Below are 16,166 nucleotides of genomic sequence, written 5' to 3'. Positions count from 1 at the left end.
CTAGCCTGCAAGCCCCCCAGACCCTTAGCCCCCCCAGACCAGTAGTCCCCCAGACCTAGCCCAAGAGCCCCAGCCCTAGACGCTCAACTCCCTAGCCCCCCAAGACCCAGTCTGAATGCCAGCCTCAGCCCCCAGCCCCAGCCTCAGCCCCCAGCCCCAGCCTCACCCCTAGGCCCCAGCCCCCAGCCTCAGCCCCCAGCCTCAGCCCCCAGCCTCAGCCCCCAGCCTCACCCCTAGTCCAGTGTCAGGGCAGAGTAAAACAGGATGATGTGGGCTTCTAAAGATGGCCGCAGAGCTGGCGAGGTCTGCAAGGGGAACACAGACCTTCTTTTCAGATACCTGCGGCTCAGGTGGTCTCTTCCCTCTTCTGTGTTCACACACGTCTCCGTCTGAACGCTGTTCCACTAGAGCGGATCAAGTTCCTGGAATTCAAACTGTGTTTTGTTTGACGCTCAGAGTGACAAAAAAAACATTGAGAGAGTCCTCATAACAACATGGCTGATGCTAGATTGGAGATTCTGTCTTTTGTTTTCTCACTTTGCTCTGTCATCATGACACATCTCGGTTCTCACAGCCTGCGGACGTCTGTTCCTGATTGGTTTTTCACAGTGTTGCCTCTTCTAACATCACAGTTTCAGGCCAGAGATGGGGTTTGTAAACATTGGTTGGCTTGAGGGTGGGCTTGTTTGATTGTGTGTATGTTTTTGTGCGTGCGTGCGCGTGCGTGCGATTGTGTGTGTGTTTTTCAGTGAATCACTCTAATCCTGACCGATGGTCACAGCCTTTTATGGCGCTGGGTGGACAAAGGTGTCGCCATGGCGCCCCTGAAGCAGCTACGCCCTGTCGCCAGGAATCTGTCTGAGACTCTGCCTCTCCTAATCTCTATTCTCTCTCTCTCTCTCTCTCTCTCTCTCTCTCTCTCTCTCTCTCTATCTCTTTCTCTCTCTCTCTCTCTCTCTCTCTCTCTCTCTCTCTCTCTCTCTCTCTCTCTCTCTCTCTCTCTCTCTCTCTCTCTCTCTCTCTCTCTCTCTCTCTCTCTCTCTCTCTCTCTCTCGCTGTCTTTTGTTATATCTTTATCTCTCTCTCACTCTGTCTTTCAAAGTCTCTCTGTCTCGTTCTTCCCTCTCCTCCCCTCTCCATCTTCCTGTAGAGTGGCCAGTCCAAGGGCCTCTTATCATTAGATTCAATCTCATTACAAAAACGAGTTCAAAGTGTGTCGATACTTTACAACGTGTAAATGCTAATACACGAGAGTCGGTACGGCCATGAATGCAAACGATTGCACTACAGAACCGTCATTGTTCGCGCTTCACGTATTCCGACAAACGAGCGGTCCTAACAGGCTCCAGCTGGACCCAGAAGGGGTGACAGTTCGCTGGGTTTTCAAGTGAGTTCTCAGGAGTGGCCAGTCCCAAACGCTGAGCCCACACTTCCAGCCTTCTGTGTTGAAGCAGGTATTGACTTCAGCTTTAACAATAGCAGCCTTGTCAGAGTGGAGCGTTCCTCATCTCGTCAGCCCGGAGGTTTCCATGGAGTTCTCCGGGTCCCGCTGTGTGTGGAACTGGCTCGCCGGCCCAGAACTGCCAGCTCATTAGGCCGACCGATGAGAAGGTTTTCGGCGGTGTTGTTGTGTTGGTGGTTGTCGTCTGAGGAGTCAGGGTGTTTCCCTGGGATACGGGCTGAGAGTCAGAGAGCTCCCCCCGGGGTGTGGACTGAGCGTGTCCCTGGGCCTTCTACCATGCCACAGTGTCAGATCAGCACCCTGCCCCACCTCTCCAGTTACCCCGACACCACCTGCAGGGGCGAGGGGCCAGCTTGTGGCCCTCAGGGGGGGATTGTAAGAAGCTGGCCCCCTCCCCCTTCCTCCACCTTCCACCCAACCCCAAATCTACTCTCTCGTATCCACCACCCCCATCACTGCCAACTCTACACTCCCTTTTCCACCACCACCCCCCCACCACCGCCACCACCTCCTTATAAAGCCACAGCCAACTCTCTGTGCACCCCCCTCCCCTCCTTCACCTTCTTCCCGACCCCACATCTACTCTCCCCTATCCATCCCCCCCACCCCACCTCGCCATAAAGCAACAGCCAGCGAACACAGCCCCCCCCCCCCCCCACACCTCCTGCAGCTCAGGGCCTCTCTCTCCCCCCATGAAAGAGCCAACATGAATAACAAGCTCCAGCTCCAGCTAGGCCCCAGACAATAGAGCAGGCAGCCATTCATCTCTTCTGCTCCAGCACCACCGCTGTCCTGCCTGCTGACCCCCGGCCCCACCAGGCCCTCTCTACCACCAGCCCCCTTCCTCCTGCATGGTCTCTCTCTCTCTCTCTCTCTCTCTCTCTCTCTCTCTCTCTCTCTCTCTCTCTCTCTCTCTCTCTCTCTCTCTCTCTCTCTCTCTCTCTCTCTCTATCTCTGTGTCTCTTTCCATCTCTCTCTCTCTCTTTCTCTGTGTCTCTCTCTCTGTCTCTTTCCATCTCTCTCTCTCTCTCTCTCTCGCTCTCTCACTCTCTCTCTCTCTCTCTTTCTGTCTCTTTCCATCTCTCTCTCTGTGTCTCTCTTTCTGTGTGTGTCTCTCCCTCTATCTTTCTCCCTCTCTCTTTTAGTAATGGGCCAGGAAATTCAAAGTGAAGTGTGTGTGTTTGGAAGAAAAGGTGAGGTGATTGTCTGAGTGTGGGAAAGAGAGAGAGAGAGAAGAATGGACTGTGTGTGTGTGTGTGTGTGTGTGTGTGCGTGTGAAGGAGGGAGGGAGAAAGTTAATCAGTTTATCATACAGCCGTTTGATAATATGTAACCAGCACATAGCGAAGCTGTCATTAGCATAGAAATGTGTGTGGAGATTTTGACGCATGCCGAGGCGACAGACCTGATGAGGCTAAATATTGACCGGTTTTATCCAGCCCAGTCTTTGGTGTGAGTGATCAAACCCCCCTAATGATTCCCCCTCTCTGTGGTTCACAGGTCTGAAAGGCCGGCCCAACCCTCTGAAGAGCTGTGACAACAAAACGGAGAAAGAGAAAAAAAGGGAGAAAAGAGAAGAGAAGGGGAGACAAAAGAGAGGAGGCCTCCCAGCGAGCGAGGGAGGAGGTGGGAGGAGGAGCGAGCGAGCGGCTTTGTGGCTGAGCAGGGGTGCATGCGGACCCCTCTCTCCAACTTCCTCTTTCTGTGTGAGTGACAGCGAACAAAGGCAGGAATGCGCAATAAACGGAGAGGTGCTCTGAAGGAGGAGGGGGGCGCTGATGGAGCCCCGGGCCCCAGGCCGAGGCTGGGCCTGGGCAGGACTAGTGTGATGACTGTGCTGCTGGGAGTCCTGGTGGCCCTGTCGGGGGCCCGGGCCCAGAGTGCTGCCCAGGAAGACGTGGTGATCGTCGGGGAGGCGATGGGAGGAGGAGCCGGTCTTCTGGAAGCCTCCATGACCTCCTCCCTACTGATGGACCTGGAGGAAGCCGCCATCGCCACGGACACCGCCGAGGCCCCGCCCCCGGCCGGGGCGACGTCCGCGCAGACGGCAGCTTTCCCAGACTCCTCAGCGGTGGTGGGCCGGGTGTTCCAGATGAAGCTTCCTGCCAAGATGTCCGATCACCCCGACAACAGCGCATTCAAGGTGAGAAGCCTCCCCTACGAAACACGGCATCTCCGCAAAGTATCTCTAACAAGCACCCGAATGCCATTTTCCAGGAGAGCTATTTCGTCCGGTCGTTCTGACCTGTTCAATCGCATAAACATCCCATAATAACAGAGTAGCAGGGCGGCGACGCTCAGATGCGAGCTCCGTCTCCCCTTTCCCGACACGCTTCCTAAGTATCAGGTGTAGCGCCAGCGTGCAGAAAAGCAGCTGGGATTTGTCTAGATGGTGATCAGAGAGCCAGTCAGTCGTCGAGTGAAACAGATGCCCCAGCATGAGTCATCATCATCAGGTACATGTTTTACCAGACGTAATGACAGAGTAGCTGAGCTGGAACGGCTCTTCTGGGCTCCACATCCAGGAACACAATCATGTGTGTTATTATATGTAGAGGGAAGCGGCGGGAGGATAGCGACTAGCCGTGCGTCACACAAACCTCCCACTTCTGTTTGGAGGATGGAATTCCGTGCTCGCAACGGATAAAGCACCAATACATCACCGCTTTGTACCCTTGGAAATACTGAAACAGAATTGTCAGTACTCAAACGACGTTTTAAACTGAAACCACCCCGTATGGTCATCGATATACCGTGAGAAAATGCTTTGTTCTGAGTATGAACAATGTTCCCGTCCCTGCAGTAAAGTCTCCCCCCCCCCCCCCCACACACACACACACACCCAACCATAGGAGCACAGGAGGGTGCGGTGAGCAGGCCTGTCTGAGAGCAGTGTTCTCACATGCATGAGGCAGCACTGGGAGACCCCAGGAGGATCCCAGGACAGATAGCCCCTTACAGCACCCCTGCTTCACTGGCTGCACAGAACACAAGTCAGCCTGGTGAGACTCGTGCAGGTGGTTCCTGAAGTCAGACGAACATGCCCCTGCCTGTGTCACGTCTAAAGTACCGCACAATACCCGATGTGTGAGCCGTGCTGGAGAAAGTGCAGTGACGTACCTGATATGAGACCTGTGTGGTCTCGGAACGTCGTTTGTGATGTGGACATCAAGGAGGAGGATGGAGGAAGTCCTGCTTTGACGGGTTGCACAGAACGACACCTGGTGTGTTGGTTTATCTGTTCACCTGTGTGTGTGTGTGTGTGTGTGTGTGTGTGTGTGTTTGTCTGAACGTAGGGGCTCTCCGACCTGTCCTCTCAGCCCCCTCCTCTCAAATCTCTTTTCTGCTCTGTCATACCCCGTCAGATCCACTTCACCCACTTCAACACAGCAGCTCCTTTGTGCCTGCTCGGAAAATCGGCCTTGACAGCTGTGCTGAAGAATGCTAACACCCAGCACTTCCCTTCTTCCCTCGCCTCTCTTTCTCTCTCGCAAAGCGCGGGAATACAGCTGTTCCCACCCGAAATATGTAGGGGCTGTTAACTGATGATGTTGGTCCCAGTGTATGGAGGAATGTGTACTGTATGTGCGTGGGGCGGTGGGCGGTCGGGGGGGGGCGGGGGGGGGGGGGGCGGTGGGGGGGGCTGGTTGTTGCAGAGAGAGGAAGCGTGTCTGCGGTGGAGGAGAAGAAATGGCGACAGGGTTTTCTCTTCTTTTGGGAAAGAGAAGAGGGGAGAGGAGGCGGGAGCGGGTATAGGAGGGTGGGGGAGTGGGTATAGGAGGGTGGGGGAGTGGGTATAGGAGGGTAGGGGAGAGGGGTGCAGAAAGGATGACAGGAAGGCCGAGAGGAGGGGAGGGCGGAGAGGAAAGATTAGGAGAGGACTCTAAGGCATTCAAGGTTGTATGGAAGGTGGGAGAGCGGTGGGTTAGCCTAGTTACGGCTGGTGATAGCATTAGTCTCGTCGGAAGAGGAGGAGGAGGGACGGAGAGGGTGAGGGAGGGGGAGAGGGGTACTAAAGAGAAGGAGGGAGCATAAGAGCGAGGAAAAGGAAGGCAAGAGAGCAAACAAAAGAAAGCATTTTTGTAACACGCGGGTGTTAATGGCCCTTGGCTGATGGTATAAATGACGATGATAGCTGACTGCTTGTGTTCTATAGCCTGCTGCAGATCGTATGAGCCCAGACACTCAGGTCCAGGTAACAGCGCAGCTACACAAAGGGTCCTCTCAGGAGACAGTGAACAGAAGGAGAATGGTAGCCCATAGTTACAGATGCAGTCATCTCTGTAGCTTGGTTACCGACCACACTGATGTCATTGCTTCTGTCTGTCTGTCCTCCTGGCAGCTTTCACTGCCAACACAGGCTGGTACTTACACACACGTCTAGTCAAAGTGTGTGTGTGTGTGTGTGTATAGATCATATGCAGTAGAGAGGTGGTTCTATCAGACATATCTAACGTCCACCGCCCCTACACATCACATGGAATTGTATCTGCCTTCTTCCCACAGCAACACAGAACTAAACGGGTATTAACTTAATGTGGGGCTACTCTGTGAAATGTTCCACAACTGAGTGAGAGAGAGAGAGAAATAGCGGGACCAGGAGAGAGAACAAAAAAACAAAGAAATATTACAAGAGAAGGAGAGAGTGTGTGTGTGTGTGTGTGTGTGTGTGTGTGTGTGTGTGTGTGTGTGTGTGTGTGTGTGTGTGTGTGTGTGTGTGTGTGTGTGTGTGTGTGTGTGTGAAAGAGATATGTGAGAGAGAAAGAGAGAAGAAAGACATCATGAGAGAGAGAGAGAGACCATGCAGAAGGAAGGGGGGGGGGTGGTAGAGAGGGCCCGAGTCAGTTTGTGTCTGAGGAGAGGGATGTGAGTGTTGCTCTGGACATGGCCCGTTCTGTGGTACAAAATGCTTTGTGAGTGAGCTGTTATGGTTTCCACGTTCCGCCCCTACCCAGCCTGGCATTCTCTCTCTCTCTCTCTCTCTCTCTCTCTCTCTCTCTCTCTCTCTCTCTCTCTCTCTCTCTCTCTCTCTCTCTCTCTCTCTCTCTCCATCCCTTTCTCCCCCTCCCTCTTTCTCTCTCTTGCGCTTTCACTCTCTTTCTGTTGGTGAATATGTGTGGGTGGGTGCTGGATTGTGTGTGGGGAGTCTCTCTGTTTCCAGTGTGTGTGTGTGTGTGTGTGTGTGTGTGTGTGTGGTGCTTGTGTGCAGACTCTTTTCCAGAATCACTTTCTCGCTCTCTACACTCAATTCCTTTCTCTTGCTCTCTCTCTCTCTCTCTTTCTTGCTCTCTCTCTCTCTGTCTCTCTCTCTCTCTCTCTCTCTCTTTTATCTCCCTCTTCCTTTCTCCTTCATCCCTCCCCTTGCTCTTTCGTTCTGTTTTTTTCTTTTCTGAATACAAAGCCTCTCACTAGCCTTGGCACCACAGCAGCGGAAAACTTGTATTAGTGGCAAACCCAAGATAAAAAACCAGAAGATGTGAGTCATCAATCACTCCTGAGCAACAGCCAATCAAGAGTCAGGACACTGCCCTCAACTCTTCCTTAGCTTGTTATGATTTGTCCTGCTGTAGCTTGGCAACCGCTCTTTTAAACAGTTGGTAATGCCAATTCCGGCGGTTTTGTCACTGTGCTAAGGTTACTAAACCTTTTGTGGGTGTGTGTGAGAGTGTGTGTGTGCGAGTGTGTGTGTGAGAGTGAGTCACAGCATCGGTTAGTGTTATGACTGCTGCCACCCATGTTGGGTGTGTGTTTGTTTCACCAGCAGAAGCAGCACCATATATTTAGACTAAAATGGGGGGTTATTTTAATAGCTGGGCCATTACATTCTGGACCTCAGTGCCCAGTAGGGGGCAATAGAGATCTAGATTGGCCGGAGGGTCGGTACGACCCTGTATCCTCTAGATCAGTTGTTCTCAAAGTGTGGTCAGCAGACCACTGGTGGTCCGCCACTGCCCCCGTAGTGGCCCGCGACGGCCACAAGTAAATTATTGCGACATTTCGAACATACACTCAGAAAGAAGAAAACACAGTCAGTAGTAGCCTATTACAGTAAAATGGGCTACAGACGTTCCACATTCTGACATCGCAGCCTCTGCATGGGTTGTACCAGAGCCTCTCTGGTTGTACCATGTGAGGGAGTTCTCCCACCCCCCCCCCCCCCAAATAGAGTTGGTTGGGTCCATAGCCTGTCTTTTCTAAAACGTTTTCTCTAATAAGCGATTGCTGGGCCGGGCGGCCCAACCGTAACGATATGCGTCAGGGAGGATGGATGGGAGCAGGGCCGGAGTGATGGCATCACTCGAGAAGGTTTTACTGATTGAAAAACGGCTGTTTATTTAACAATAATCTCCCAAAAATATTTAGCGCTCAAATAATGGCCATACATTTTGTGTGGAAATCCCTACCTGCATCACATCAAACCCATATGTCCTAGGTTTGGGCTAGAATATTTACAACGTCTGACCCCTGTCCTCAGAGATCCTTTCCACGGCGTGAGTATTATGCGGAACAGAGGCCTTCCTCCATCTCCACTGCCCCAGTCCATCCAGACGTCGCTCGGCTGGCTAGGCAGCGCTGCTATCCCAGGGAAGGAGCTTCCTCTGGGGCAGGGTCACGCACTGTGGCTCCTGGTGACTCAGTCGCCTGGATCACCTCAGCTCAGATACAGGGATGGGCTCAGGGTTCAGACAAGGACTCTCTGGGTGATTAGGGACTACAGTGTATGTGTGGTGTAAGTGTGTGTGTATGTGTGTGTGTGTGTATTTGTACGTTTTCATATATTTTTTTATATGAGTCAAGCGTGTGCGTATGTTTGTGTGCCTGTGTCTGTTTGTGCGGTCCTTGGCACATCACGCAACAATCACAAACAGCCCCGGGAAGCTGCTCTGATTGGCTCGTCAATAATGTGTTCCTCATGCTGCTGAATATGCGGTGACATCAGGCCCCGCCCCCAGATGCAGCCCACTGTATTTATAGCGTTTTTTTCCTGGAGCCTGGAGCCTGGCACTGGCTGAGTCTGGCCGGGCCTCTGACTCTCTCCTCTGGGCTGCAGAGCAGAGCTGCATGGCTGGATGCTAGGGAAGAGGGAGATATAAATGTTTAATGGTAGAAAATGGGCTTGAAGACCTACAGGCTCTCGTAAACATCCGTCTGTAAGTTACCTCTCTCTCTCTGTCTCTTTCTGTGTCTCTCTTCCTCTCTCTTCCTCTGTCTCTCTCTGTCCCTTCCCTCCCTGCTTTGGATTTTCCACTGGAAATAATAAGCTAGGCCAAATCCCTCTCTCCTCTCTTCTCTCTCTCTCTCTCTCTCTCTCTCTCTCTCTCTCTCTCTCTCTCTCTCTCTCTCCACCCTTCCCTTCATATTTCTCCTATCCCTTCCTCCCTCTCTGCTGCCTTGCCTCACTCACACTCTCTCCCTGCCTCTTCCTACCTCGCTCTCCCTACCTAGCTTCAGCCCTTTCTAGCATTCTTCTCTGCCTTTCCTTCCCTCAATCTCTATTACTGCCTCACCCATTACCCACTCATCCTTCCTCATCCTTCATTCTTCACCCATCACACTATTTCTTTCCTCCCTCTCTCCTGTCCCCTCTCTCTCTCTCCGCTTCCCTCCCTCTCCCCCCTCTCCTGTCCCCACCCTCCCTCCATCCCTCCCTGTCCCCTCCCTCTCTCCTGTCCCCTCCCTCCCTCCTGTCCCCTCCCTCCCTCCTTCTCCTGTCCCCACCCATCCTCCCTCCCTCTCTCCTGTTCCCCCCTCCCTCCTGTCCCCTCCCTCCCTCCTTCTCCTGTCCCCACCCATCCTCCCTTCCTCTCTCCTGTTCCCCCCCTCCCTCCCTCTCTCCTGTCCCCACCCTCCCTCTCTCTTGTCCCCTCCTTCCCTCCCTCTCTCCTGTCCCCACCCATCCTCCCTCCCTCTCTCTTGTCCCCTCCCTCCCTCTCCTGTCCCCACCCTCCCTCTCTCTTGTCCCCTCCCTCCCTCTCCTGTCCCCACCCTCCCTCTCTCTTGTCCCCTCCCTCCCTCTCCTGTCCCCACCCTCCCTCTCTCTTGTCCCCTCCCTCCCTCTCCTGTCCCCACCCTCCCTCTCTCTTGTCCCCTCCCTCCCTCCTTCCCTCCCTCTCCTGTCCCCTCCCCCTCTCCTGTCCCCTCCCTCACACCCTCCACCCCAGGCCTCATTTTCACAGACATGCCTGAGCCTACTTCTTCTGAACAGAGCTCTTATCAGCTCAGCTGTCGTCCACATGCAACAATGGGCTCCTTTCTCTCTCTGCCCTCCTCCTAGTTTTCTCCCTCTCTCATTCTGACAATGAGCTGCTTTCTTCAAACTGCTTCACCAAGGGATCTCTCTCTTTCTCTCTGTTTCTCTCTGTTTCTCTCTCTGTGTTCCTCTCTCTCTCTCTCTCTCTCTCTCTCTGTCTCTGTCTCTGTTCCATCTCATCTCTTCATCCTTCATCTGTCTTCACTAGGCGTCTGATGATATGACAGTTCCCCAGGAGGCACTTCCATTCTCTCTCCATACAATAACAATAACACTGTTCTGCCTTCCTTTCTGCCCAGACTTCCATCTGGCTGTCTGTCTGTCTGCCGGTTTGTCTGTCCAAACATGGCACAGTTGCGTATGCTCAAGCTTTGTTGACTTTCTGCAGGAAACACAGCGGGTTCAACCAATCGTGTTTAAGACGGCTTTCTGATGAGCTGTTTGATAAAGTCGACTGAGATCCAACGCCTTTCACTCATCTTTCTAAGTCCCCGCTCTCTCTCTCTGGCTACCTCCCCTCTCTCTCTGTCTTTCTCACCCTCCCCCCCTCTTCAGTCACTCAAACTGTCTCCCTCTTTGTCTCCCCCCCACCCCCTCTGATGTAGCGTGTGATGTCACAGTGCTGTAGAGGAGATAGTCATGGTGGCTTTCAGGGGGCCAGTAAAGCAGTTCACTGCTCATCATCAAACAGCAAACGTCTTTGATGAGATTATTAGACGCTGCTTTTAATTAACGACTTTCAGAGGCGAAGAGAATGGTCAGAGCAGGCGGTTCTCTGTGTGTGTGTGTGTGTGTGCTCATCACCGTGGTGACAGTGGCAGGGTTTAGACTCAACACGCTGTCAAACTTGCTCCCAGAAAATTGCTTTGGGGAGCTTTTCTCTAAAAACTTTGAAGCATCAACATCATCTTTCAGCCATTTTTCCCCCTATCAGTGGCCGTCTCCGGATCTTCTGTAGCTCTGAGACTGCGAAGCCCTAATATGTCTAGTTTCCAGTGGAATGGTGGATATTTGGGGAGGTGGAAAGGGGAGCAGAGAAGGAGGTGATGAATGAATAAGGGGAAGAGAAGGGGAAGGAGGTGGGGAGGATGGATGAGGAGGGTAAGGAGGGTGAAGGTGCTGTGGAAAGGGGCAGCTGGGTGGGGGAAGGAGATGGCGGGGTGGGGCGGAGAGGTAAGAGATAGAGAGGAGAGAAAGGTAGAAGGAGGAGGCTTCTAAAAGCTCAGAGGCTCTGGGATTGTTGTAAAATGCCAGCTGCTGTTGCCTCGACTGACTCCTGTGTGTAGATGTGCATGTGTACGTGTGCTTGTGTGTGTGCGTGTGGATGAGCTCCCTCAGCAACTCCTGTGTACTAGTTAGAGCTTTAATGATGTGTCTTGGGAGAGCCAGCTCTTCATAATTTATCAGGCAGGATTTATTAGACGCAGATTTAACTGGTTAATGCCGGGAGCAGAGAACACATTTGTTCATGTTTTGGATTTGTGTTGGAATGCATTGTCACTCCCTTGCGATCCATCGTACCAGGTATCTGCTCCAGGGTTGTTTGCATCGGTTTATTGCCTGTAGACTGTAGACTTTGATGGCAAGGTCCCCTTACAATATCCCCTATGCTGATTTCTCGACTCTGTCTTTCTCTTGTCCTCCAGATTAGGGAGTCCGGCAAGGCGACGCTTCCAGGCTGGCTGCACTGGGACCCTGCCACCCTCACCCTGCTGGGCCTGCCCCTGGAGGAGGATAAGGGGGTTACCTACATCTCTGTGACCCACCCCGACCATGAGCAGGAGGTCTTCTCCATCGAGGTCCACCCTGAGGAGCATGCCGACACAGATCAGGTCCAGCTGGCTCCCCAGACCGCCACCAACGACGTCCAGCCGTTCTTCTGTTCCAACGAGGAACCCATCACCGTCTTGACCATCATCCTGGACGCCGACCTGACCAAGATGACCTCCGACCAGAGGGTGGCGCTGCTGGCCAGCATGCAGAGTTTCTCTGGGGTGGGTCTGCAACATATGAAGGTCTTGCCTGTGGTCAACAACCGCTTGTTCGACATGTCGGCCTTCATGGCCGGACCGGGCAATGCCAAGAAGGTTGTGGAGAACGGGGCTCTGTTGTCCTGGAAGCTGGGCTGTTCCCTGGACCAGAGCTCCGTGCCCAACATCAGCAAGGTCCAGATTCCAGCCAAAGAGGGCACCATGTCTGCCCGCCTGGGCTATCCTGTGGTGGGTTGGCACATCGCAAACAAGAAACCCCACGTCCCCAAACGAGTGAGACGCTATCTCAACAACACGCCCACCCCCGTGTTGACGGTCCTACCCCCAACCACCCTGGTGGAGCCCCCTGTTCGTATCGTGCCCACCCTCACCTCACCTTCCATTGCCGCCCCCTCGGAGAGCTCCGCACCCCCAGTACGAGGACCGGTACCCCTGCCCGGCAAGCCGACTATCCGCATCCGCGACTCCATCTCTCACACCCCGACCGTGGGTCCCCTCCTGCCGACCCGGATGGTAGAGTCCATCAGCACCGTCACCATCCAGCCCACAATGACCCGACCCACCATCATCGAGCCAACGGCCACCCCTCCCACCCCGACCACCAGGAGGCCCACCAAGAGGCCCCGCAGACCCAAGACCACCCCGGTGCCCAGGGAACCCAAGACCACCACGCCCAAGCCCGCCAGACGCACCACGCCCGCCCCCTTCATCCCGGACCCCAGCAACGAGAAACCGGTGCTGCGCAACCCCATCGACCAGGTCAACGCCTGGGTGGGCACCTACTTCGAGGTGAAGATCCCGTCGGACACGTTCTTCGACAGGGAAGACGGCACTACGGACAAGCTCCGCCTGACCCTGAGGAAGAACCACAACGAGCTGGTGGGAGACGACTCCTGGATCCAGTTCAACAGCACCAGCCAGCTGCTGTTCGGTCTTCCCGAGTCCAACGCTGTGGGCAAGCACGAGTACTTCATGCAGGCCACGGACAAAGGAGGCCTGAACGCCATCGACGCCTTCGAGGTGCGCGTCAACCGCTGGGCGTCCAACAACAAGTCGCCCGTGTTGTTCACCGCGCGCTTCCAGGGAGAGCCCCACACCGTCACCGGAGACATCCACAAGAAGATCCTGCTGATCAAGAAGCTGGCCTACTCGTTCGGAGACCGCAACAGCAGCATCATCACGCTGAGGAACATCACCAAGGGCTCCATCGTGGTGGACTGGACCAACAACAGCCTGCAACAGCACCCGTGTCCCCGCGAGCAGATCAACGCCATGAGCCGACGCATCTCCGACGCTCAGGGACGCCCTTCTCAGACTTTCGTCAACGCCATGGAGCCGGACTTTAAACCGCTGGGAATCACCGTCAAGGGCACAGGAGCCTGCAGGAACTACATGTTTGTTCCCCCCAGAGAGATCATCATCCCAGAGCCCCCGGCCGTCACGCCGGCGCTTGGCACGGGCCGCCAGAGCACCGACGACGTGTACCTGCACACGGTCATCCCCGCGGTGGTGGTGGCCGCCATATTGCTGATCGCCGGCATCGTGGCCATGATCTGCTACCGCAAGAAGCGCAAGGGCAAGCTGACCATTGAGGACCAGGCCACCTTCATAAAGAAGGGCGTTCCCATCATCTTTGCCGACGAGCTGGACGACTCCAAGCCCCCCCCATCTTCCAGCATGCCCCTGATCCTCCAGGAGGAGAAGCCCCCGCTGCCCCCCCCAGAGTACCCCATGGGCAGCCCCGAGACCACGCCCCTCAACCAGGACCTGCTGGGGGAGTACACCGCCCTACGGGATGAGGACCCCAATGCCCCACCCTACCAGCCTCCACCCCCCTTCACCACCCCCATGGAGGGGAAGGGCTCCCGGCCGAAGAACATGACCCCCTACAGATCTCCACCCCCCTACGTGCCCCCCTAAGACCTGCCCACACCTCCTGAGGAGGACACCAGAGTACTGGGACAAAGCCCAGTCTGCTCTGATTGGATACCAGGGGGGAGGAGAGCTCTGCTTTTGGGGGACTTGGGTTGGGAGGGAGGGGTGGTGATTAGGAGGAGGAGTTGAGAGAGCTGGGGGGAGGAGCTAGGGGGAAGCTGCTTACGGTAGCCCATCAGGACAAACTTCAGTGTGTCTGGTGACAAGAGGCTACCGCTGGCGGAACGGCTAGCTGTGGGACACGCCCTCTCCTGTTCCGGCGCTTTCTCTGTTTGTTTGAACAGGCTTTCAGTTTCTGTTTTTGTGTGTGTCCGGGTTTCTCGTTTAGTTTTTGGACTGACTTCAAATCAAACTCCTTTCCTAACACCACTGTTTTTATCTTTGTTTTAAACAATACAAGACAAACACATCGCAGGCTAACTGCTTTTAATGGGGAGTCCTCTCTGCCTGTCAGGACAGACCTGTGAGGATCTAAACACGGCCCTTCACGCATCACTCGGGCTGCAGTACTCAGATCCAGCAAGGTCTGCCGCCTTTTAACACTAGTTGTACGTTTTTTATCCTTATTCACTCGTCTTGTGGAGATCAGCATAACAAGGTAGTCTAAACAGAGATAGAAATTATTAAATGATATATGATTTGTTTTGTTCGTTTTTGATTGTTTGTTTTCATTTTTTTTGGAGATCCACTGTATATCTGGAAGATGTTCTGATAAGTAGTGTTGTTTTGTTGGTGGTGGATAAGGAGTGACTGAAATAAGCTGCAGGAGATCTTTTTTTACCCTAAGTAGAACAGCATGGTAGGTGTGTCTGATGGTCAGCACAGAGTAGACTGAGACAGAGTAGGTCAAGCTGTACAAGCCTCCCTGTTTGGAAGATCAAACAACCAGGTTTAGGCCAACCAGGTCTAAGTCCACGTGTTGGTGACCAGGCTTTGAGGTGCACAGTTTTTTCTTAATGGGTTGTCGAGTTGATCTAGGTTCAACGGAAGCCTCCTCAGTATCGACTCTTAGCGCCAAACAAGACATCCCTCTGATCCCTTTGCTGTGAATGACCCTCCTTACATGACAGCTGAATGCCATTTTGCCTTTTCTGGTGAAGCGTCGAAGTGTCTTCTGTACATATTTGCTCCGTCTGTTGAAACCTTATTTATGTCTCTGAGAATCAGATGTGGAAAAAGACTCCTGCAGTTTATTTTAGAGAAGGGGTGATTATTTTTTTTATGTAGTGTTGCTCTGGTTCTCTCAGCTATGGAGAGAAGAGTTCAGTGCTATCAAGATGATCCCTGAAGGGATGTACACATTTTATTCACAGCTTAGAGGTCACATTTGCAAGGAGAGAATAAATAAAGGGAGGATAGGGAAAGGAAGACGTTGAGAAACGAGGGGGAGTTTCCAAAATAAGATCATTCGACAAACACTGACAAAAGGGTCGATGAAAAACTCTAGTTTTTTTACAAAGTTTTTGATACAGCCTCCAAATTGTTTGATTGAAATAAAAGAACAACAAAAAGAACTATGATTAATGAATAGTCTACTGCAATTTGTAAAATCCTTAGCTTAGAGAATTGATTGAGTTACATACACCTTTTTTCCTGTATCATATATTTCAAAGTGTTTTATTTTTGTGTGTTGGCATATTAAATTTAAATGTATGTTCTGCTATACAGTCAGAATGACCCAATTTATGTAATCACAAGTTTATTTTTGTCATGTTTGCTATTGAGTTTTGACTGAAAGTGACCCTTTGCAATAATGTAAGACAGTTCTGTGGTGGCTGTTCAATACAGGTAGAGAAAGATATAAAGAAACATCAGCACTCCGTTTGCTGTCTGTTTGGTGTCAAATAACACTTTTAGTATTGTTTATAGAAAGTGTTTTACCACAGAAGCCAAATGTTTAGGTACGTAATCCAACTTTATCACAAGCACGCTCAAATCCCCCCACCCACCAACCCACCCACCAGAATTGTGGAGCGTTTCAAGTTATAAGGACTGGTTGTTCCCCTGCGTGCGTACATCATGGTATATAGATTTATTTTTATGGATGAGCTTTGGTCATAATCATTTTCTAATGCTTCCACTTAACCCCCTTGTTGATGAATCGATACAGCCTGGGGTGGATGGAGGTCTCCGACAGACACACCCACTCCTGTGACCTCACAACCTGTCTGTGACCTCACAGCACGTCTGTGACATCACACCACGTCTGGGGCCTCTGTTTGTACTTCTGGCTGGGAACAAACCCAGATGAAAATGTTTGGATTTTGAAACCGCAACCCTCATTAAAAGGTTAACATGTCAACATTGCCTCCTTCACTTCCATGATTCCATCACACCCTCATGACACGCAGGTCAGTGGTATTGATTAGGTATTGCCTTGCTGTTAATTTGACGTAAATAGCAAATTACATTTCATACACCTCGAAGAACGTTGAGTTACTGAATAAAACGAAACACTGTTGATTGAGATTCCGAGCTCTGCACCTGCTTTCACAGAACAAGGACGGCATGCTGTACCACTGGTGTC

The 16,166-nt window shown here is 52.7% G+C and overlaps 1 protein-coding gene across 2 annotated transcripts in view; it reads left to right on the top strand.

Annotated features, from left to right (window-relative positions):
• The window catches only part of dag1 (dystroglycan 1), a 30,922-nt gene extending 14,981 nt beyond the window's left edge, over nt 1-15,941 (top strand). For both annotated transcript variants that reach the window (XM_084705723.1, XM_084705724.1), the window contains exons 2-3: nt 2,963-3,605; nt 11,360-15,941. In XM_084705723.1, the coding sequence (XP_084561849.1) occupies nt 3,195-3,605; nt 11,360-13,624 (2,676 nt within the window). In that variant the 5' untranslated portion in view covers nt 2,963-3,194 and the 3' untranslated portion in view covers nt 13,625-15,941. The remainder of the gene's footprint in view (nt 1-2,962; nt 3,606-11,359) is intronic.
• The last annotated feature ends 225 nt before the right edge of the window (nt 15,942-16,166 follow it).

The sequence above is a fragment of the Hypomesus nipponensis genome, chromosome 9, assembly GCF_054491055.1.
Source record: "Hypomesus nipponensis isolate SF chromosome 9, ASM5449105v1, whole genome shotgun sequence".
Lineage (NCBI taxonomy): Eukaryota > Metazoa > Chordata > Actinopteri > Osmeriformes > Osmeridae > Hypomesus > Hypomesus nipponensis.
Note: the sequence above shows the minus strand (reverse complement) of the source record. Positions and strands in the feature narration are given on the sequence as shown.